Source organism: Pavona decussata, unplaced genomic scaffold (assembly GCF_977016875.1).
Source record: "Pavona decussata unplaced genomic scaffold, jaPavDecu1.1 SCAFFOLD_269, whole genome shotgun sequence".
Classification (NCBI taxonomy): domain Eukaryota; kingdom Metazoa; phylum Cnidaria; class Anthozoa; order Scleractinia; family Agariciidae; genus Pavona; species Pavona decussata.
Window position 1 is genome coordinate 125,991 of NW_028145671.1, and position 22,878 is coordinate 148,868.

Here is a 22,878-nt window from a genome sequence, read left to right on the forward strand (position 1 = left end):
CTAAACAACAAACTCTTTCCCACAAAAACGTTGAAAATATTCAAACCTGTATCAACTTCTCTACGAAACTCTGAACAGTTTATTTTGTTCATAAATAGCTTAGCTCTGTTATATTTTGTTATAATGTTATATTTACATGGCTTTCTTTTACAACCTTTTTTTTTTACTTATGTACAAGAATTTCACAACAGTACGCGTACATGACGCAATACAAGCTTAACACAGCATTTTTGTTTTCTGCATGACGATAGCAACGAAATCAAGTCGAGATACTAAAATCTGTTAATATTACCTAACCTAGGACTACTCGGGCACTTAAACCTCCGTTTCTTTGGAAACGTTCAAATGCAAGTCATTCAGCAGTTCAATCTTTTCTTGTGCCCTTGCCGGTTGGTACTGTGAAGCTCTCAAGAAGTAACGAATTAGTCCAAAAGGCAAGTACTTTTGTTCAAGCAACCAAGGTACCAGTGGTCGGTGTTTGTGCGATTTTTGCCGCCTCCATGGAGATAACATCGTGGGCTGCATTGTTTGCTTCTAGGAAGCGGTTGATGTGTTCAATAACCCTCATCATTTCAGACTGCAACGTGACCAACTTGTCGCCATTTTCGATGCATCTAAGTTCGAAGTCAGCAATGTCCGCCTTGCTCTGTAAGCCACGCAGACGATAGAAGTACTCGAGGGCTTCACGCATGCGACCTTGGAGAACATACAGCTGCAAAAGCACAGAGGGCAGTGGTTTAACAACATCAAACAAAAAGTTAAACAAAGCTAGTCAACTCCTCTAAAAGGATCGAGCTCTGGCCCTTTTCACCCTATTTTGTCCGGGCTTTTAAGCCTAACAGGGACCGGGGGGGGGGGGAGGGATTGTGAAACCCCTGCCCCGTAACTTCAAGATCAGTAAAGCTATGGCAATAAAACGTGAAGCGTATTTACAAAATAGGATGACGACATCATGATGTGAGAACAGCAACTACATCATTACTCCTGAACAGCCACCATTTCGGATTCCTCGATTTTTTCAAATCACCAGAAAACCTAAAAAATTGAGCCAAGGAGTGATTAAAACCATTTTTTTTCCGAAAGAAATTGTATAAAACTGTAAAGGTTATTTTGAGTTTTTGACATATAACAAAACAAAACAAAACAAAACCTCTGAAACCACATCTGTCAAAATGTTGTCGCCATGGCAACATTAAGTCACATAGTAACAACATGTTTTGCCACGTCACCTTGCTTTCGCCGATACTAATAAAGTTATGAATGTTTAAGTCAGCGCGGGAACTTTCCGCCTCCCACTCCGACCGACAATACGTGTCTGATTTAAGGAGCCAATCAGCGTAAACGTTATGACAAGCTCCACGAAACGGGGGGGGGGGGGGGAGGGGGAGGGGGTGCGTTGGAGGGAGGATGGCTTACTGAGAATTGTAAATCTTAAACAAAACTCAAGCTAACTAATTCATTAAGGTCCATTGGTGTATAACAAAAATACATGCAATATCGTTTTGCATCTTAACATTTCAATACATTGAAAATGAAAATGCACATTGAAAATGTAGAGGCTAAGATTTCCCTTGTGAAACTCGTTTTACATCGAGGGATGTAACCACTGTTTGATGTTTTGACTACTGGGCTTCCTGAGGTTTAAGCTGTATTTCTGTTGTGTTTTCGTTCGGACCATCCATTCTATGACTTATTTTTTCATCGCGCAGCCATTTAAACCAAATCTAATAATTCCCTCTCGTTACTTGACAACTTTATAGACAAGGTCTGAGAACTTCACACGATTTGCGGTATTTCTTTTTGATGCGTAAACTAACCTCTCTGTGATCCTTCAAACTGTCTTCGTTGTTCACTCGTCTCTCTACAAGTCTCAACAGGGCAGCTTTGTTGTTGAGGTAAGTGTTCTGCAACCTTTGGTAAATCACCGCCAAGTCCTTGTTTTCGCTTAGCGCTGTAGTAACTCCAGCCTATAAAAAAATATATATAGTTAAGTCGATAAGTGCATATCTGAATGTAGCCTCAGAGTAAAACAGAAATTGTATCCCTCCCCGTGGAACGCGATTTTATGCTCCCCCTCCCATCCCTTTTCCCCTATTGTTGAGAATCTGGGCGTCAACCATGGCGCACAAAGGGAAAGGATACCTTCTTATTACAAAGAGGTTTTTAAACAACAAACTTGCTTTTCCGGACAGACCTGACAATTTTACTCTAAAAATTCAAGTTCAACATCTGGGCAGATTTTTGTTTTTACACCAACGATGTATTGCTAAATTTAACGTCGTGTATGACAAGTTCAATTATCTTGAGCCCACGTTTGTGACAAAAGCCCCCTTAAAATTTCACACGGGACTCCATAAGCCAGTTTCTAGCACAAACCTTAAGCGAGAGGGATACTAAGGCGTCTTTACATGGAAATCAGAGATGATGAAGAAGAAAATGGCCGACACGGAGTCTTCTACGCAAATGATGAATAAAGTTATAGCTACAACACAAGAGGCCATTAATGATCTGAAGTGAGTACGATCTCAATTTTCTCTTAAGTTGGTAAATCACCTCGGCAAGTGGCGTGTATGGACACCATCATCGCAAAAACTTGACAGTTTGACGCCATTTGACATACTTTCTTAGACCTACACCCATAATACGATAAATATTACATTTTTTCTTTCATTACCGAGGTTAAAAAATTACCACCTTTATTTATCACACAATTTTCATGTCGGCAAAACGTGTTTGCGCCTTAAGAAAACGCCAACTTTTACTTGCCAAATTCAGTTTACTATCCAAAGGACCCTAAATGAACATAAACGGAATGTCTACTTCAAAAAAGGCTTTCTCGTTTTCGCTTATGCTTCGCTCGCATTACGAACTCGTGCGAAGCCAAAACATATACAACAGTTAAACTGAAAAGCTCGCTTGAATTGGTCACATTTATTCCTTCCAAATTACACGGAAGACATCAAGTCAACCCCACGTATGAGATAAGCGAAGTTTGCGTCCACATTTATGTCTTTATTCCCATACAAAGTGCATAAGTTGGCGTAGGTTCTAGGCTAGATTACCAGCCGCTGTTTGGGAAATGAGCCCACGACCACCCCGAAAGAGATCCTCTTCTCGGGGAGGAAAGCGAGGACCCGAGGAAGCCGCGGAAATCGAGCCTTCGTAGGTTCATGTCATCGGATACTGAGCTTGGGCTACCTGTGGTTGACTCTGCACGTACACTGACTACAAAGCAAAAATAGGAAGGGTTTTAGCGTGTCTGTCTTTACCTGATTTGTTGTTAGCACCGTATTCCTTTGGCACATGTGCAACTCGTGGCTTTCCTTTCCACGTCTGATTCGCTCTGAAAGTAAAACCACCAACACGAATTGTTTGTTACGACAAAGTAAAAAAATTCTCCCTATATCTACAGTAAGACCTTCAGTAATGATTCATAACGTTTGGTTCTGTGGATAATGTCTACAAGGATGGTGACTAGAAAAGATAGTTCAGAATCAGATTTCCCCTTGACAGCTGTATTTGTGAGCGATCGGATTCCCTGCACACTAGAGGGAACATTTCATAAATGTCACTTTCATGTTCCATCTGGACAGACTAAAGTAGAATTTGAGAGAAAATTGCAAAGTTTATATCTTCGATATAAATCATATCTAAAGGACTATGTTTTTAGAGACGAATTATGATCAGCAAGACATTTCTGAGATGGTGAGAGATATGAGTATGCAAACGTACTGTAGTTCTGTTTACCTTCGAGTTGCTGCAGAGATTTCTTCAAGTCTTGTTCAGTTTCGAAGCCCGTCTCTATCTGTATTTTTAGCTCAGTCATTTCCTCGCTGAAAAGTAACGAAACAATAATTAGAATTGTAACAATGCAATGCATGCATAATTGATTTTTGTTGTGGAGTTCATCAGATAGATGATGTCCCCTCCCCTCAAACATACCATACTTTGGTTGGGGATTTGTTGATTAAATTTATGCGTTTCCTTCTGATTGAGAAGAAATTTCGCTTTTAAAGGAAGATTAAGATCGTACTCACTTCAGATCATTAATGGCCTCTTGTGTTGTAGCTATAACTTTATTCATCATTTGCGTAGAAGACTCCATGTCGGCCATTTTCTTCTCCATCATCTCTGATTTCCATGTGATGTGATCCAGGCGTTTGGTGAGTTCCATGGTCTCTTTCTACAACAAAGCAAAAAATTCATGAAAATGCACTGAACATGGTATTTTTCTGTGAATGCCATACACTGGGTGCCAGAGGTTATTTATTTATTTATTTATTTGCTATAGTAACTGTTATAAGCTTAAGTGCCAAAATAAATAAATAAATAAATAAATAAATAAATAGAAATAAATCACCTAACTTCAAAATTACAGAGCACCTTGCCATACCAACCTTTAGCTCCTCCTCCTTTGGTTTTAACGCAGCAATTTCAGTCCGAAATTTGGATTCCATTTCATCGTGCTGTACTGCCACTTTCTCCAAGATCTTGTCAAGCTGTGCGATGGTCTAAAACGGCCAAGAAAACAACTAAGGATCAATTTATATGTCGAATCGCATTCAGGAAACAAGTCAAGTTTCTGATAAGAATCGAATCTGCACTCTGCTCGCTTTTTAGACTGATCACACCTCACAGCAACGTGCATTACCTGTTGTTTGTCATTTTTGAACTGATCTACTGGGCTTTTTTTACGTACTTCCTGCAGTGCCTGAACATTTTAGGGGCAAAACCTAACAACAAAATATTTTTTCCCGAATTTAAGAGATGCCTATTGCCTTTCCAAAAATCCCAACCTAGCCCTTCTTGGGGCACAAATTAAAGGAATCAATTTTCCCATTACACTCTTTTTTTATAAGAACGTTGAGGTTAAAATTACGGCAAATGTTGCTCTTTGATAGATGTCTTGGTCACGTCAGCATAGATTTATTGAAATACTATAACAGGTTATATAACATAAGAACATCTTAAAAACTTTTTAGACTCAAATTGCCAAAAAAAATATTAAGAACGTATTAGACGATATTATATAAAAAAGAGCGTATGAAAGCTTGGGTAAAATTACACAAACAAAAACCTCCTTTTTCATCACAATTAAATCCGATTACATTATCAACCTTCCACACAGATTTTCCAGATTACTTTAGTTTAGTTTAATACCTGTTGCCTTTCATTGTGAATTTTCTCCAGTTTTGAAACCTGATGAAATGAATTACAAGGAAATCAATTAAAAAATAGGAACAAAAATAAATTGATACAAATTGAGAGGCCAGGAGGACACACAGAAACAAACAAGCTCTGATGAAGGAAAGCTGTCACAAAAGTTGCTGTCGTCGTTACTTTAAATTGCGCCAGATCTGCCAATAATCCCGTGAAAGCAGTACTCAAATTTTACATTAAATCTTTCATCCATACTCAAACGGAAGAAAAATTTAAAAATTCACTTTGTAAGAAGTTGAAAAACAAACAACATCGTACGAATGTTTCAGTTTAATGATCAGACAAGTTTTTCGGGAGTTAAACCACTTACTTAAGTTAGAAACACCTTGTAAAGCACAATAGACAGTACCACAGGAAAGTACTACCTAGAAACCTTCATTTGAATTGTAACGGAGCCACCTTAAACAGCATAATAAAAAGAATCACAGGAGTGGACTGCTCACTAGCTTTCATTTGAATGGTCACACTTCAGTATTTTATTCCGATTCAAATGATATGAAGAATGACATTAACCGATTCTGTGTTAATGTGAGCTCTGGGCCAGTTGTTCAAACCCCGGTTAAGCTAATCCTGGGTTGAAGTGAACTTTGATTCGTTTAATTACTAATCAAACAAGATTATTCAAAAGATGTTGTCTATCAGTTTTGATATGGACATATCTTTACCAGCAGCTCAAAATTAGCCTTAAAAACCAGTTGTAACAAGCGAGATCAAAACCTCGGTTAACTATTGACATTGGATTAGCGTCAACCGGCTTCAAACAACACCATAAATATGGTAATCCATCTTGCTGTTTTCACGCGTACATAGACCAGGACCCATACCAAGGTTTTGAAAAAAAAAATGTTGTAAATCTCTTTCTATCTTGACGAAAGTTTGGGAAAAGAAAGGCTGTGAGAAGATACGGAGAGAAAACAGACAAGATCAACCACACCTGGTCTCTGACGTGCTCTACAAGCTTTTCTATTTCATCTGCCCTTTGGGTAGCCTGCAAAATACAACAAGATTAATTAATTACTTCCAGCAAAAGGTAATAGAAGGCACCTTGAGCAAGCAAGATTGCACTGTAACCTGAAGATCGTCACGAACCAGGCAATCCCATAATACATTAGATTTTGCAACATTTCACGTCAATATTTTTCTTTTTCTTGGAGAACGAGTAACACCTAGAAAATTAAGTCTCATTAGACAATGGCAGTTGGTGTTTTGAACAACTTACTGGTTGCTAACAAAATAGGTTGGTTTCTGATGTCTGTGATCCGCCCCTAAACAGGATGTGCCCAAAGGACGTTTGGTTACTGTATACGGAGCTATGCTGACCATCTGTTCTATCAAAACTCTGCTACAAACTACAATGCACTTCTGTACAGCCAACAAAGGACACAGCACTTACCTTTTCACGTTTCTTTTTGGAGTCAACGTGGGTCTTGGTGAGGTCTTGTGTGTCTGACGTGATCCTTGCCTGTAACGACAGGAATACGTTTTTATCATTATTATTTTACTAGCAAATCCGCCAACACGACACAAATGTTCCTTGAAAAGCTGCATGGAAGCCAAATGATCCCTGGCAGCCTGACTCTTGTTTCTATCTCATAAAGTGAATGAACGAACGAATGAACGAACGAACAAACGGACGGACAGATGGATGAATAAACTTTATTAACGTGTCAATAAAATATCTAGCAGAGGGTAAGTCCTCAGCTAATAGGGGACACCTAACTAAGCGTAACTGGGGATCTAAAACTGTACAATGTATAAAAATTATAAAAAGATTAAAAAAAATATACATATAACTAAGTCTATTTAAAATACATCAAACAGTGACAAAAGATCGAGGACAAATATCTTTACCGTGAAAATAGTGTTGTAAACAGGAAGTCTAGGAATTGCATAAATGGCAGCCAGTGCAACCACCTTTTAAGAGGCTACAAGTAGTGCTACTCTTCTACAGTATACATCAAGATGGTATGCTAAGCCCATTACAGTGTAAACCCAGCCTGTAACAATTGGCTCCTCCAGTAATTTATTGTCCTAACCATTAGATGATCCAGTAAGGGAACCACTGCCTTGGCTGGCCCAGAAATACCCACGACTCCTACATTCCCCATATTTCCCATGCTGGGGGATCTGACAAACACCCAAAGAGACTACAGCACCACCAACGAACAATGTTGACCAGGCTGACCTGTTCACAGTCCTGTACTTTTCTGAGCACTGAGTTTGGAAAAGTGAAATCTGGGAAGATAACAATGCTACCATGGGGGTGGGGGTGGGGGTAGAAAGAAAGCCCTTCTCCAATTCATGTCACTGGAGAGATTAAGAATCGCATTTACGTCAAACGTGACATTCCCAAAAATGAGTACATAGATGAGAATAATGCAGAATTGCTTAGGATAATTCTAGCCTTTGATGCTCATGCAAAACTACTCAATTTTACTGAGAAAATGACAACAGCGAGCGGCAAATGTAGAATAAACATTGTCACGTGGTCATTTCTGCCGTTCGCTGTAAACATAACTCCACTCTAACTCTTTCCAGCGCCTTGTTAGCTTTTCTTACTCTCTTCAGATTTCTCTCTGTGTTTCATTCACGATGGAAGCCCAACAAACTCAGCGATTGAGCTTGGTCAGCAAATCGCAAAACAGGAGACTGTGATTGTCTCTTAATACTGTAGTCTCATATAACAATACTGACCTGAAGCACAGTCCGAGCATGAGCTTCATCCTTGAGTTGTTTCTTGAGTGCGTCAGAAGTCGTCTTCAGAGATTCCTCCACACTTAGCACTTCTTCTTTCTTTGACTCTAGGCTTTCATTGAGGTTGCTATTAAGAACTAGGACCTTCTTTGTCTCTTCCCTGGAAACCTAGAGATTTCGATACAGACATATTAGAAAAGATACACTTAACAATGTTATTAGATAACAAGACCACGTTTTCTGTGAATGGTCAAAAGGTGAAGCAAATCATGAGGAGGGGTTCAAAATACTTTGCAATCACTTCATTTTATTTTTCTACCCTTCACTAAGTAATCAGCCAACCATCATCCAAGGATGAACTTTAAGAGTTATCTTGAACACTTGAGTTGCGTCTACAACATTACAGATCAGTTTGTACAAAGAATTACACCTTGTGTCGCATTACATCGTTCACGTTCAATTTAAACTTCAGGAATTTCCATGGCAATTCAGCCTCGGGACCCAGGGACAGATGGTGGGAAGAAGGAGGAAGTTAAAACGGGTGGGAAAAAATTCGACACAGAAAAGAAGGGAGGAACGGCTTTTTCCTTTTCAGCACTACCTGTCCCTGGGTCTGGTGGCAATTCAGAACTTAACGTCGAATTTTCAACGTTTCTTTTGCTACGCATACGTTGAATTCTTTGTTAAAATTAAAGGTATCCATAGTTTTGGGAGACTTAACTGAATTCGGATGTTACAAACGACAGTCACGCAAGATATAGATTGCCTTTAAGACTGCATTAGCATTGTATTTTACTGTCCATGGAAAACCCAAACAAAAGATCATTAATTGGTGGACTTATATTCAGCCTCAATATCAATTCCTAATTTACATTCTCATATCAAAACATGAGATAATGACCTCCATCTGTGTTTCGATCTTCTCCATTTCTTGCTCAGTCCGTTTGATGGCCTTCTCATTAGCAATCTTCTTATCGGCACTGTCAGAAAAAGAACAGGAAATATTGAAACGCAAACGGAAAAAAATTGAGCACTACCAAAATCCACAACTAGGGTGTATACAGTCAGAGCTCAAGGACGGTTCCTGCTAATGCAGAACTGATTTTGCTCAGTTTATGACTATGAATGAAAAGCAGATCTTAGCAAGGGTTGTTGGAATCCTCAACGAAAATTGGGGGCAACCACGCATTTTTCAGAGATAATTAAGCAACAATAATATTAAAAAGCATTAAAATACAAAACAATGTTTGGAATTTCTCCCAAATTGAAGCTTAATTGTCTCTGAAAAATGCATGGTTACCCCTAACTTTCTTTTCAGATTCCAGTCACTCTTGCCAAGACCTGCTTTTCTCGCGTAGTTATAAACCGCGCAAAAATCTTTGTTTTAGCAGACACTGCTGCTACGAGATCCGAGTTTCTCGGACCAGATGCGCAGAACATACGCGCAGTAGCAAAAGGAGGCACCGTCCTTAAGGACATTTTATTATTTTGGGGTTATTACAGAATTTGTAGCACAGGAATGAAAGAAATAGTCCAGTTGGAAACTCTGGAAACTTTCTGTGTCAAATGGAAAGGCTTTTCTGCACTCGTTCCAAACTTGCAATCTCACTGATACATAAAAAAAATTACATGACTGCAAAATATTGGCGAGAAGGTAACAAAGTGGAATGGAAAGATTGTGAAAATGGAATGGTAATTTCTGACTGGATGAATGGAGAAAGTGGATTACCTCCAAAGGTCCCCCGTTAGTTCCATGAAATTTTCGCTTGATCGGCGCATGCCATTTGCATTTCCAATGGTTGAATTGAAAATTTTGGCGAACTGTAAAGCACTTAATATTTTGTTTTAAGAATGAAAAAAAAAAAAAGTATCTTGCTTGATCATTTTTTGCAGCAGAATGGAAGGAGTGCTGAGAATGCGATTACTGAAAAAAGGGAGATGTAGTTAATCTAAAGAAACTGTGTTGTTGCATCGGTGGAGGAGGGGAAAATTTAATGAATATATGTTTGGTTTTATCAGTTAAATTGGAAACCATAAAGATACAAAAGCTGAAGTTTGGAGTGTTATCGTCGGACACAATTTTAGGGATAATGTTCAGAGCGTCAGTTTTTGTATCTCTTTATTGTTTACATAATGTAGAAGATTGGCATTCTGTTTTAAAATGCAGTGCTCTGTTTTCCCTTAACCTAGATAGAATAGCAGTTGCAGTTGTCAGTTGTTGCATCAAGCCACATTAGTTGTCTGATTGTCTCACAAATGTTGTAACCTTGACTTTCCCATTTAAATGTTGTTTATGAATAAATTATTATGACCTCTATGATATTATTCTTTGTGAATATTTTACTTATTAAAATCATTATTCTTACTTCTTGCCTAAAAGCAAATTTTAATTTCACTTTAAGCATTGAAAGTTAAATTAATGTAAACCTCTAAATTCATAGAAGTTCAAGCAAGACATTCTTTACAATCCCTCACCATTGCTTCAGTTTTTTGTTTAGATCAGTAATTTCTGACTTGGTCCTCTTGATTCTCGTGGCCAACTCCTTCAGTCGCTTTGAAGCGTTCCTAATTTCATGGTCCAACTTGGCATTCTCACTCTCCATAGATGCTTGCTAAAGAGAGTACAGCAAAAAATCGTTTAGGTCAACTTGATTTACAAACAATGAGTCATTGAAACTGGTGTATGTGTAGTATTACAACTCAACCTTCCCCTCCCCCTTCCCTCCTCCAACACTTTGGATGGGAGCCTTGTCCATTGTGGAGTTGGCAACAGCACACAATTATGCCTGGTTCACAACATTGTCTGATCTCGAAATTATTGTTTGAGCCTTTTCAGATGATAATAATTGTCCAATTGTTATAAACTATATAACACTGTCTCCCACATTACAGATACAGTATTATTTTATTATCTGTCCAATACATGCAGCTTGTTTACTTACTGTCATTTGTTTATCATGTTTCAGTTTGTTGTTTTCATCCACAAGTTTTATATGCTCTGCCTCTTGTTCTACTATTTTCTCCCGAAGCCTTTGAACCTACAAACAAGCGAACCAACAAAAATCACACAAACAGTGAGCCAAAGTTACATTTTCAGTAAAAATGTTAAATTGAGAAAATTAAGTTTGATCCAATGTCTCCATAAATGATGTCTAAGAGGGCTGAGCTGCACTAGAATAATTATTAGGACAAGCTACGTACAGACACAAGACCACATCTTTATACAGTCTCACTGTTAAATTGTGTCCAATCACCAGCCTACGTGACTGGACTTTATTTCAGGGCTGGCACTGGCTTCCAGCACTTTCAATCACTTACACTTTGACGGATCAATACTAACACCCTTCGATGGTTGATACCACAACATTGGTATCAAACAAATGCCCAATCACTGACAAACAAATCACAGTCATTTTCTCAACATAATAGTTGACCATTATAGGAACAGTATAGCTTTAAACGGTTATATACATGTAACTCCAAAAAGGAGTTTAGTGACCCCCATTTTTTATTATGGAACTGTAATCAGCATGTTCAGATACAGCTTTTCCAAATTAAAAAAAAAAATCATAGAGAGGGGTTCAGAGCCAAAAATTTAAGGTGGTTCTGAGCCACTCTGGCCGCTCCATTGTCCTTGTTACCTTCTCTTGTTGTGCTGCCTCCAAAGCCTTGATTCTTTCTTCTCTGCCCTCTAAAATAGACAATGTCAAAAAATGAACACAATATCAATTTTTGAAATGGACAAAAAAATTGTTAATCCGTCAACACACTGAAACATCACTGATCAAGGCAACAAGTAATAATTTACCTTATGCAACCAAGATAATTATGAGAACTGGCTAATAAACAAAACTATTTTTTTTTAACATTTATTCACATCACTATGTCCTAGCTAATTGACTGACCTGCCAGATAAATACATTAGACATTTTCAATAAGGTCAAATGCAAATGTGGTTCTGGCATATCACATAACACTCCTTGCTTAATATATTCATAATGTAAATGGACTGCATACACAGGAACATTATGCCAACACTATATACATGGCATATCAGATTCTTCCAAACTACATGTAACTCTTTTATTTGCATTAGGCTACAGCTGTATATGCATTGTAAATAATTAACAAACAAACTTGACCATTTTGTAAACAAATAACTACATAGAACTACATGTACAGGCAAGGCCATAAACCAAAACAGATCTATATTTTAGTCTACATGTATCCATCTATAAATGGCAGGCAATTGCTTCATACTCACCCAAAATGACAAGTTGTTGTGCATTTTCCCTGAGTGTGTTTCTGATATCATTCATAGTGTGTGTGTTAGATGTGAAGTACATCCGCAACTGAGCCAGCTCATCACTGTTTAAAGGAAAATATCCTCAAATTAATAATGATTAACATTGTTTTCTGGTTAACAACATTTTTATGACTTTTTTAAAATGTTAAGGAGTATTAATACAAAACTTTAACACATAATGCATAAAAAAAGATGTATTTATCAGTCAGCGACACATGTATATATACTCGATAGAAGTTTTCCTGGAACAAGAAGTGAACCTGAGTATGAACCTCCAATAAATATTAATTACCAGTTCAGATGCTTCTTCACTGAGCTATAGGAGACTCATGGGAGCTACAGACTGTATGCCATTTAGTGTGTTCATGTGACAAACATCCTGGATTCTGAGCAATGCATTATAGAATATTACATCCAAGTTGACTGAGTTGGAATAATTCTGTAGATTTTTTAAATTTGTACACAGTGTAGCATATAATTCTATACATGACAAGATAATCATATGCACTTTACACATGTAGCATGAGGACACTCTCCAGATTGAATAATTTTTGGAAATGTTGGATTTCAAGGGGAGTGGAAAACCAGAGTACCCGGAGAAAAACCTCTCGGAGTAAGGAGTAGGACAAACTCAACCCACAAGACACCGAGTCCAGGAATAGAACTCAGGCCACATTGGTGGGAGGCAAGGGCTCTGACACCATTGTACCATCCCTGCTACCCCTGGCTAATGACAAAGTACTTCAAATAACATCAGTTATATTTTCAAGTGACATTTTCACTGGCCTTGCTTTTGTCATACTGTATCTTCAATTCCCTATTACATATAATTATTAATAGCGTGGTTGTAACATGGAGTCCACAAGAAATGAAATTTTGTAAGACAAAGCATGTATGTATTACCTGACAGCATTCAACTCATTTCTTACAACATCCACATCTTGTTTGATGAGGTATCTCTCTTGAGCTGCTTTGCCTTGTGCCTCTGCTGTTTTCCTCTCTGTAGCCTCCAGTCGTTCGAGCGTGTTACAAAGCTCATCATTGGTTTCATCTTGTTTTAACTGTATGCTTGACATGGCTTCTGCTTCTAAATCTAGCTTCTCTTCAACAAGTGGACTAAAAGAAAACCAGGAATTTAAGAAATGCAAGTAAAATTCAATTCAGCAGAGGAGGCCAAGGATGCTTGAGTTTCCCACCTTCTAATATGTTTTACCTCCAGCTCTTGTTCCCTTTATTGGTGATACCTCTTACCTTCTTTCCCACAACAGTGCAATACTGCATGTATTTGATTAACTGCCATGGGAGCTTATTTAAGTTTAGGACCATGAGGGTGGGCGTTTATTGAGGTGAACATATGCAAAGGGTGGGTGCTTACTATTTTCCCAACATTTTCAGCAAGTGAGGAACAAAACAAGGGATAACAAGTTATTCCGCTTCCACAAGACAAAACAAAGTGCAAAATGATCTAACATAAACAATTTTTGAATACGTACTGTATCCAAAACCAAATTTTGGAACACAACTGATACTTCTACATGTATTACCTCATGCTGGGCAAGTACAGAAATGTTTTTTGTTAGAAGAGGGATGGGGTGGGAGCTTATTAACTTTTTGGGCTCTCAGGGTGGGCACTTATTCAAGGTGTTTATTCAAAGGTGGGCAGTTAATTGAATAAATACTGTATTTCACAATAATATTATTCTTCTCTCTGATAATCCTGGGACCAGATTCAAAAAGACCTTTTGAGTTAAGATGTATCCTATTAAGTATTGTTTCTTGATAAAGTCTATTGTTGGACTAACAACAGACTATTGTATGCCTTAACTTTGGAGGGCTTTGTAAATCTGTCCCCTGCTGCCTCCAGTAAGACTCAGTCAAATCTTAATGTTAGGATGAAAGGTTTCACTGAACAAAATGGTTTAAACTTGACTTGGTTACATGAAATTACAACTTTCAAACAATGTAAATGTCCCATTTACATGTAACTGTTTGAGCATGACAGCTATTTTATAGGGGTGTAACGATTAATTGAATTCTCGATTAATCGCGATTATGACCGTTCGGTTCGATTCACGATTATTTGATTCCACGTTTCGATTTTGGTTCGATTTTTTGTGTACCTTTCCAAAAGTGCCCTCAGTGAGTCATTATATTGTAAACTTGGCATCCAGATCTCAATAAGATGTGCGTTTTTCATTGACAATCGATCAAAGACGCTAACTTGCAGTTCTTGCGCCATGTTGCTTGGTAAAAATGTTGCCCCTCTACCACCCCTTGAGAATTTCCAATAAGGCAAACCATGTGCATGCTCATTGTCACATTCTCAAACATGGCGACGAATGAGCAAGCGATTGTGAATCCGCCTGCTTCTTTTCGATCCGCAGTGTGGAAATATTATGGTTTTCCGACTAAAGACGGAACAACAGACAAGTCTAAAACTATCTGCAAAATTTGCTTCGCAACTTTCAAGTATTGTGCCGGTTCGACCTTGAGCATGAGTGCGCACTTAAAAAGTCAACAAAGCATTGATGAAAAGACGGAAGTGTTGCAGTCAAAGACGGCGGGTAAAAATTCAGGATGTTCTGAAAAATAAGTTGCTGCGGTCGGGCAACAGAGCAACGGCAATAACGAAGTCTATTGGAGTTTTCATTGCAAAAGACATGAGGCCCTATATTCTGTTGAGGAAAATAAAGGGTTTTAACACATGATCAACAATCTGGAGCCTAGGTATGACTTACCAAGCAGAGTTCATTTTTCTGAGAAGGTGATACCTAAACTTTACGAAGAAGTCAAAGCAGAAGTCGAATCAGACCTTAAAAGTGCCGAGCTAGTTCGTGGCTTTAACAAGTGATGGATGGACATCTAGATCAACCGAAAGCTACATAACAGTTACCGCACATTTCATCCAAGAATGGAACATTAAAAACTATGTTTTGCAAACAAGAAGAATGGATGAGAAAAATATGAGAGTGCACTAGATCTAGATTCTAGAAAGAACTCAAAGAAGAACACTGACAAATTGCATGTTTTTTATTTTTTATTGCATCCTTGAAATAGATTAATAATGTTCCTGTTACTATTGTAGCCTCACATTGAGAGTTTAGGGTTGTATGTTGTTAACATTGTGTATCATCTTGCAAGAATTAAAAATCATTAATATTTTGCATAATCGAATCGAAATAATCGAAACCGAAAGGCAATAATCGAAATCGAATCGAATCGAAAGGAACATGAATCGTTACACCCCTACTATTTTAGCACATGGCGAAGCTACCATATATAGTAACAAAGCTTGTTATTGGGTAAAACAAACCTGGATCATCACTTACCAGTGCTTTTGTATGTTGCTCAGATCTTGTAAGACCTTTGCATGTCTCACTTCTGCAGAAGCAATTATTGTTTTAAACTTTTGATGTGTAATTTATTGCTAAGTTTCACTTGTATTTATTCACTTGTACAATTTGAAGTCAGTCAAACTTAACATGAAACTAGTTCTTTAATTAATAATTTTTTTTTCTGCTACAACTACAAGGACAATGATAATTGATGGACCATTAAAGAAGGTGCTTAACTTTGAAATATAAGGAACAACAAACTGAAAATCTCTGCAACTTTATGACTAGGCTGGAAGTAGAAAATGTCAGTAGCCTGACACCGAAGACAGAAATGTTGACCTCACAAGTGATAGGAAGGTTTGTGTGGTCACTTGTGATGCAGCCAGACAATAAATTGTAATCATGATAGATCATGATAGATAGGAAGTAAGCAAACGCAGATTGTAAGTACACCTAGCAGTATTTTGGGCATTCCTGAGTATCCTGTGATGGAAAGGACCCTTGGTTAATAATTAACAAGTGGAGAATTACCAAAGAGGATCAGTTCACATATGTTCTTTGGTGGTGAAATGAGAATTACACATGATGAGAATTAGCTCATTGGTGAAAATTGCTGACCAGTTGTTCAATGGCCAGAAGGACAATTTTAAACAGTGGTGGTACTCCAAAAAGGAACGTACAGTCTGTAAGCAACACTGCTACATGTATCAATCTGCAGGATAAGATGGCTTATTCAATATTTAGCTAGAGCTGAGACTGGAACAAGATAGACTTTACCTTAAGCTAGTTCATGTTTCAAGAGCAAGTGTGACTGCAAAGAAGACAATGTGTGTGAACAGAGAACAGACAAAAGGGGTTAAGAGCAATAAAAATACATCCTTACACAACTGAGTATCACATTGTAAAATTAAGCAGAGCACATGCAAGCACAAGTGAAAGATATAGTAACTTATTATACACCTCTAGAATGACGTGGATGTTGGCTTGCAACGAGACTTGCAAGAAAGACAACTCGATCATAACCTTTACAGGAAAGTGAGAGAAGAGGGCAAGATGCCCCTGTTGACCTCTAACATGGAGAAGAGATGAAGTTTTCTAGTTTGGAAAAACAATCAAGAAGAGAGATGCTCATCACGCTCATTAGTTGTAGAAGAGGGCTTCATTCCACAGCATGGCTAGACATGTACAAACAAAAGACGTTCAGTGGTTGTTTGAGAGGGGTGTACAATGTACATGTTATACCTGTTGCCAAAGCCAATTTAACAACCTGTAAGGGTGTACATACAAAAATGTTAAAGAACTTATAGCAAGAGAACAAAGAGTATAGTAAGGCAAACATTGTTAATGAAGGACAGGAAGTTAATGCTCAGGTCTGATATAGCTACATGTATGTGTACGTTAGTGTACCATTTACAGGCAAAGACAAGAGAACGGATCAATGCACACATGTACATGTAGCTACATCTATGTAAGGAAACTACACATGCAGTAATAATGACTTGAACTGAGCCCAGGAATATGAGATCCACAAAGACCATGGCTTATAAGTTTACAAGTGAACAGTTTAAAAGCCCCATTTGATCAAACATTAATACATGTACATTCTTCTTGAACTACTCTGCCTAAGAAGAACCGGGTCAACAAGGATAAATACTTACACAGCTTTAGAAATTAAAACAACACCATGAAACCTTAGTACAATTGTACTGTTAACACAAAAACAGTATATCCTTGGAGAGAAGCCTGTAAAATATCAAAAGGCATCCCCTGACACTTTAACTGACACTTTTAAAAGGTGCACTGACAGTTCAATGTGGCAAAAAATTTGTTCTTGAACCTATTTCCCATTACCTGCATGACGAACTCTTTCACTGATCCTGGCTTCAATTCTGCCTTGGTAAGCACAGTGCCACCTCAATTCATTGATATCAATAGCACAGGCCTCATGCTCTGGTAGAAATGAAAAGGACAATAAATTTAAGCATTAGGTGTTTTAAAACATGTTACTTTTAAAATCTTGTCACCTTTTACATTGTGGGGAGAAGGGGGGGGGGGGGGAGGGGGGCCAGGGATGGAGCAGCGAGAGCATTTGCCTCCCATCAATATGACTGGTTTAGATTCCCGGCATTGGGGACCATAAATTATGTGGCTTGATGGGTTTGCTGTTGGTTCACATCCTTGCTCTGAGGATTTTTCTCTGGGTTCTCTGGTTTTCCTCTCTCCACAAAAACCAACACTTTCAAAATTCTAGTTAATTGACTTGGAATGCAATTGGAAACCTTTGAAACAAGTTCCTAGAAAGCTCTTTGGTGCTCTTTGGATAAACAAATTACATTTATGTTTTTTCTACAACATACCCAAAAAGATGTAGTTTCAATTTATATGAAACAATAAAATAATGAATATTACCCAAAGGTCTCGGTACATAGTAGAAAACAAGAAATGACTCTAATAAAAAGCACAACACTCAAAAGCATTGTGCCTTTTATTAGAATCATTCCAAACAATGATATATTTTGAATCATGGCCTGACATCACCATTATTTTCATATATAGCAAAGTTGTACTGTCTAAATCAGCCTTAATGATACCAGTAACTTCAAAAGGTACACTACTTGCACATTATTTTCAGGAGCTTTATTTAGTTGAAAGTTTCTTATCCAAATTTGATATAGATTTCCCCAATTATTGCTCAGTGCTAAATGCATTGACACTTAAAAAAAGTGATTTATTTAGTTTTATTTACTTAATTTTTTTATGCAATGTTGTGATAACTATTATACCTCTTTGCACTGCCAGTGGTAGATCATACATTCTCTTGTATGCTTGGGCATCAATCTCATTTCTTAGAGACTGGACCCTTTCTCTCTCTTTTACAAGTGCATCCTGTGTAGAGAGTCTATCACTTTCCATCCTCCCCAGTAAGGTTACGACCTCCTCAATCACATCATATCCTTTGGGAAGAACCTCTGAGGTTTTCACAGACTTTGGAGTGGACACTTTGCTTATAACCGTTCCAGCACTTCTACCACGAACCTGATGGATGCATGTGGTTGTAAGTAACTATGTTCTTTGTCTTACTGTATTGAAAACAGTAAGTAGGCGACATAGATCTTAGTGTTGTATTCTTTCTTGTTAATGGCATCCGTATGTGGCCAAGATCAGGAATACAGTATTTGTTTGAACTGTTAAACAGTTGAACATATGCAAATGCAATTTGTACAACAAAAATGCATAAGCAGCATTTCCATTTTAGATGTACATCTACTACACTGACATGTACAACACCATCTTCTAAATAAATTGGCCAAAACTAACCAGCCAGAATGAAATTTTTAGTAAAAGCTGTTTACAAGACTAGTGTAAGTTCCAGTTTTTAATTCATTGGTCTACGTATTGATGCACAGTTATATGCCCCAAGGAAATATTTGCAGGGCTTAAAACTAAAACCCATGACCACACTCCCTACGAACATATACTATGACTTTTTGTAGTACTTTACTAGCATTTTGTTCATAATGTAAGGGTCAACAGGTTCGAGAAAGAACACTGTTCTGCCATTGGAAAATTCCAAATAAAAGTCCTTCCCAAAACAAGCCTTCCAGAAATAATAATATTAAATCAAATAAACAATACATGAAAGCCCGCAGAATAGCTGTTTGGGATACCTGTTTTAAATTGCTCTACTGTATGTTGTTTACTGAGCTGCGTATTTCAATAGGTATAATTATAAATTATAATATTTTAACTTTCCGACCCAACCCATTTTAAAATACAATCCCCTCAAATAACAAGCTCTGTCCAAAACAAGCCTTTGAATGAATAATCCCAGGGTTTATATTCAGAATTTTATTATTCCTGTTCCAATATTCCAGCAATCCAGCGTGGGAATCTTTTGGAGACAAATTGACACAACATTATGAACACAAGATGATAAAAATATGCTAATACTAAACACATGTATGCAGATGCTTACCTCTAAAGTTGCCCCACTGGCAGAGGACTCCAGCCTGGGTTCAACTGATACAGCTTCCTCTTCAATGTTTCTGAGCGATGCTGAACTCAGAAGCCAGCGGATTCGTCTACCATGGCTACTAGCTGAGGAGTGATGAGTTGCTTCGGATTCAGCTATGGCTTGACTGTCTAAAGCCTCTTCCGCACCCTTCAATTCTAGGTCTACAAGAGATACATTTAGATGTAAGTGACAGTACATGTATTTGGATCTATCAACCACATCGGGGGACAGGAACTTTCACAAATGTTTCAACTATTGAAAGGAAAGGCAGAGAACTGTTATTTCTATGTGAGAGACAAATCAATGAGGGCATTTCACTGTCAAAGACAGTGTGCAAGGTTTCTGATAGCTTTGATAGACTGGATTACAAAGTTCTGGATTTGGGTAAATGAGTTCACCAGCCACTATTCTTTCCAGTTTGATTTGATTAGACAGGTGAAATAATTTGAATATCACAGTCGTAAGTTTGTCCAAATTAAGATGACATGCAGTTGACAAAGATGACATGATCTCAACAAAAAACACAAACAAAACAATACATGTACAGTACAGGTAAGAATTAAGCGAACCAAAACATATGCGTATAACGCGTCTGCTGTGGACGTGTATATAAGCGTCTAAAAATCTGCAGTTGCGCGTCTAGTCAGACTCATTAGTATGAATGAGCTAGCTCATTGTTTTCGCATTGTTGATCTTGCATTGTTCTTTTGAATAGCCTGAGAAAAGCCTTTCAGAAGGGTTTGACATTAAGTATGACTAAACTTGCCAACTTCATTGTAGAACTGGCTCAGCACAAGAACAACTCCATGTTGTTGAGCGCATAGAAGAATCTTTAAAATATCTTAAATTACATAAAATGCTTGCCAATAAGCTTACTGTATTTTGCGAAACAAAATGAAATGATGAATAAATCTGTAGAATTGAAGATATCAAGCACCACAACAGTCAGATTTCTGTGTGTGGCAAGCTAAAAGAGGAATAAAACACTGGAAGTGCATAGTTTCTAAATTAAAAGATCTGTATTTTGCAAAATGAGCTTGGCGTAGACTGTGAAGGGATTTAACTTGTTGGTTTATATTTATAAATGCTTAATATCATGTGGGAACGGTGATGCAGACAGCAATATGTGAACTGTTGTTGATGGTTCAAATTTGTTTTTGGTTTGAAAGTTTTCAAATACGTCTTTGTCTCACATTCATTTTGTATATCAATCTTGGACACAAGAAGATGAAACAGGGTTCGCACTCTTTTGAGCTTTTGAAATTCCATGACTTTCCATGACCTTTTCCATGACTTCTCCAAGTTTTCCATGACCTAAATTTGACCATTTTTTTGGAAATCATCTTTCATTTTGGGTATGTTTTTACCATTTTCTTTGCAAAAAAAATCCAATTTATTTTGTACTTTTTAATATACATCATTTTCCACAACTTTCCATGACCCACACCTAAATTCCATGACTTTTCAGGCCTGGAAAATGAAATTCTAAAATTCCATGACTTTCCAGGTTTTCCATGACCCGTACGAACCCTCTGAAAGCCAAATGAGTTTGAAAAATTTTAAACCAAAAACAAATCCACATGTAAAAAATAACATTTCAATGTGTACTTGGAAGCTCCATCACCTGATATCCCACTAGACCTGTGCTTGCTGAACCTTTCATCCTCATCAAAGTTTTCAGTCTTATAACACAAATCAACCAAGTCTTGCAACTGATGAAGATGAGACACTGCCTTTCGTACACATGAAGATGTGCTTTTGACGAGCTCACAGCTTCTACGACGCCATAGCCTGTTTTTAAACTGTGGCCATCCTTCTGGAAGGGAAGGAACTATATCTGGAAAAGATGAAGACACTTTTAATCAGTGCTACTGTTCTTTTAATACAGGGTGGTCGGATTAATGAGGATGTAAAACTAAGGAAATGACTGGATTTTCAATTTGTTTGAGGGCACAAAAAAGTGGTTGTAATCAAGAGCTGGTCATAAGGCTGGGTTCCACAGCTTATAATAGGCCTTATCACGGTTTTCGCGCCATTTTGACAGGTAGGCAAACAGGCTTGAAATAACAGTGTTTGTATGGAAATCCGATGTCAAATAATTTTCATAAAACATCGCTTCTGAAAAATTCATGAATTGGAAACTTTCGGCACTAGGAAAACGATTTTAAGGAAAAAATTGGAGGGATGTAGCTGTGACAGAAAGCGTCTAGTCGTGTTTTGAACTTTCCATATATTTCCCTGTATTTTTTCCCGCAAACTATTTTTAGTAGCAGTTCACGGCTGGTTTGCTATACAGACAAATGTATGGAAAGTTCAAAACACGACTGGACACTTTCTGTCACAGCTACATCCCTCCAATTTTGTTCTTAAAATCCTTTTCCTAGTGCCAAAAGTTTCTAATTCATGAATTTTTCAGAAGCTATGTTTTGTAAAAATTATTTGACATTGGATTTCCATACAAACACTGTTATTTCAAGCCTGTTTGCCTACCCGTCAAAATGGCGTCGAAAACCGTGATAAGGCCTATGGACCCTCCCCCAACCTCCCCCAGAGGACTTTGCTCCACTCTATTTACATTGATGGGTACTGTTGTTGTTGACGACAAGTGAATAAATGGCCCTGAAGGCTGCAGCTCTGCCACGTCTCCATCATCATTACCTAGCCAGGATTTGAAGTAAATATGAGAAGCAGTAGCAGTAGATTGGATACCAGATTACCAGATAATTACCTTTCCCTTCCTGGCCATTCTCGTCTTTATCATGATCCTCAGTTGAGACCACAGGAACAAGTTCCCTCCCACTGTCTTGTGAAAGTAGACTTCTTCCATCCAAGGAAGGTACAATAGCTAAACCGGATCCCCCACTAAGCTCCGACCTCGAGTCATCAAAGAATGGCACGTCCAGTTTTGCTAGCTGAATGTTGCTGTCTGAATAACGTGACAAAAATCCATCTTTCGCAGCGTTTTCTCCCTCTGCATCAGCTATTCTCCCTTTCAGATCTGTCTCGCTGAAAGCAGAGCGTTCTGACAGCGATTGCTTTGCTTTTGCAGGTCTACTGTCAACATCTTGACTTTCTGAAGACACTATTGTAATCCCATCTTTAACTCCAGTATTTTCTCCTTCCACATCATATTTCCCCGTCTTATCCACAGTAGGCATTACTTTAGCTCTTTACTGTCTCTCTTCGTCCCTGAGAGTACAATTCTAACGATCAGAAATGACGATTTCGATGACTTGAAAAGGCGCGAAGTACATGATCCAAGACCGCCATCTTGGATTGAAAAATTGACTTCGGATTGCCAGGCAACG

General features: G+C 37.9%; 1 protein-coding gene and 1 long non-coding RNA gene across 2 annotated transcripts; both read right to left on the reverse strand.

The window, feature by feature from the left end:
- Positions 1–51: 51 nt before the first annotated feature.
- LOC146455800 (coiled-coil domain-containing protein 178-like) lies at positions 52–22,851 on the reverse strand. The gene is made up of 22 exons (XM_085093777.1): positions 22,299–22,851; positions 21,195–21,407; positions 19,532–19,731; positions 18,339–18,591; positions 17,407–17,505; positions 15,550–15,601; positions 13,124–13,336; positions 12,179–12,282; positions 11,556–11,605; positions 10,857–10,952; positions 10,390–10,526; positions 8,816–8,894; positions 7,915–8,082; positions 6,614–6,682; positions 6,155–6,208; positions 5,161–5,199; positions 4,398–4,511; positions 4,038–4,183; positions 3,748–3,833; positions 3,270–3,343; positions 1,818–1,967; positions 52–712 (listed from the first exon to the last, which is right to left on the reverse strand). The coding sequence occupies exons 1-22, from the start codon at positions 22,726–22,728 to the stop codon at positions 449–451; spliced, it is 3,090 nt and encodes a 1,029-aa protein (XP_084949903.1). The 5' UTR covers positions 22,729–22,851; the 3' UTR covers positions 52–448.
- On the reverse strand, positions 2,239–3,260 carry LOC146455801 (uncharacterized). The gene is made up of 2 exons (XR_014858948.1): positions 2,522–3,260; positions 2,239–2,402 (listed from the first exon to the last, which is right to left on the reverse strand). It is a non-coding gene; the product is annotated as an uncharacterized LOC146455801 (long non-coding RNA).
- Positions 22,852–22,878: the final 27 nt, after the last annotated feature.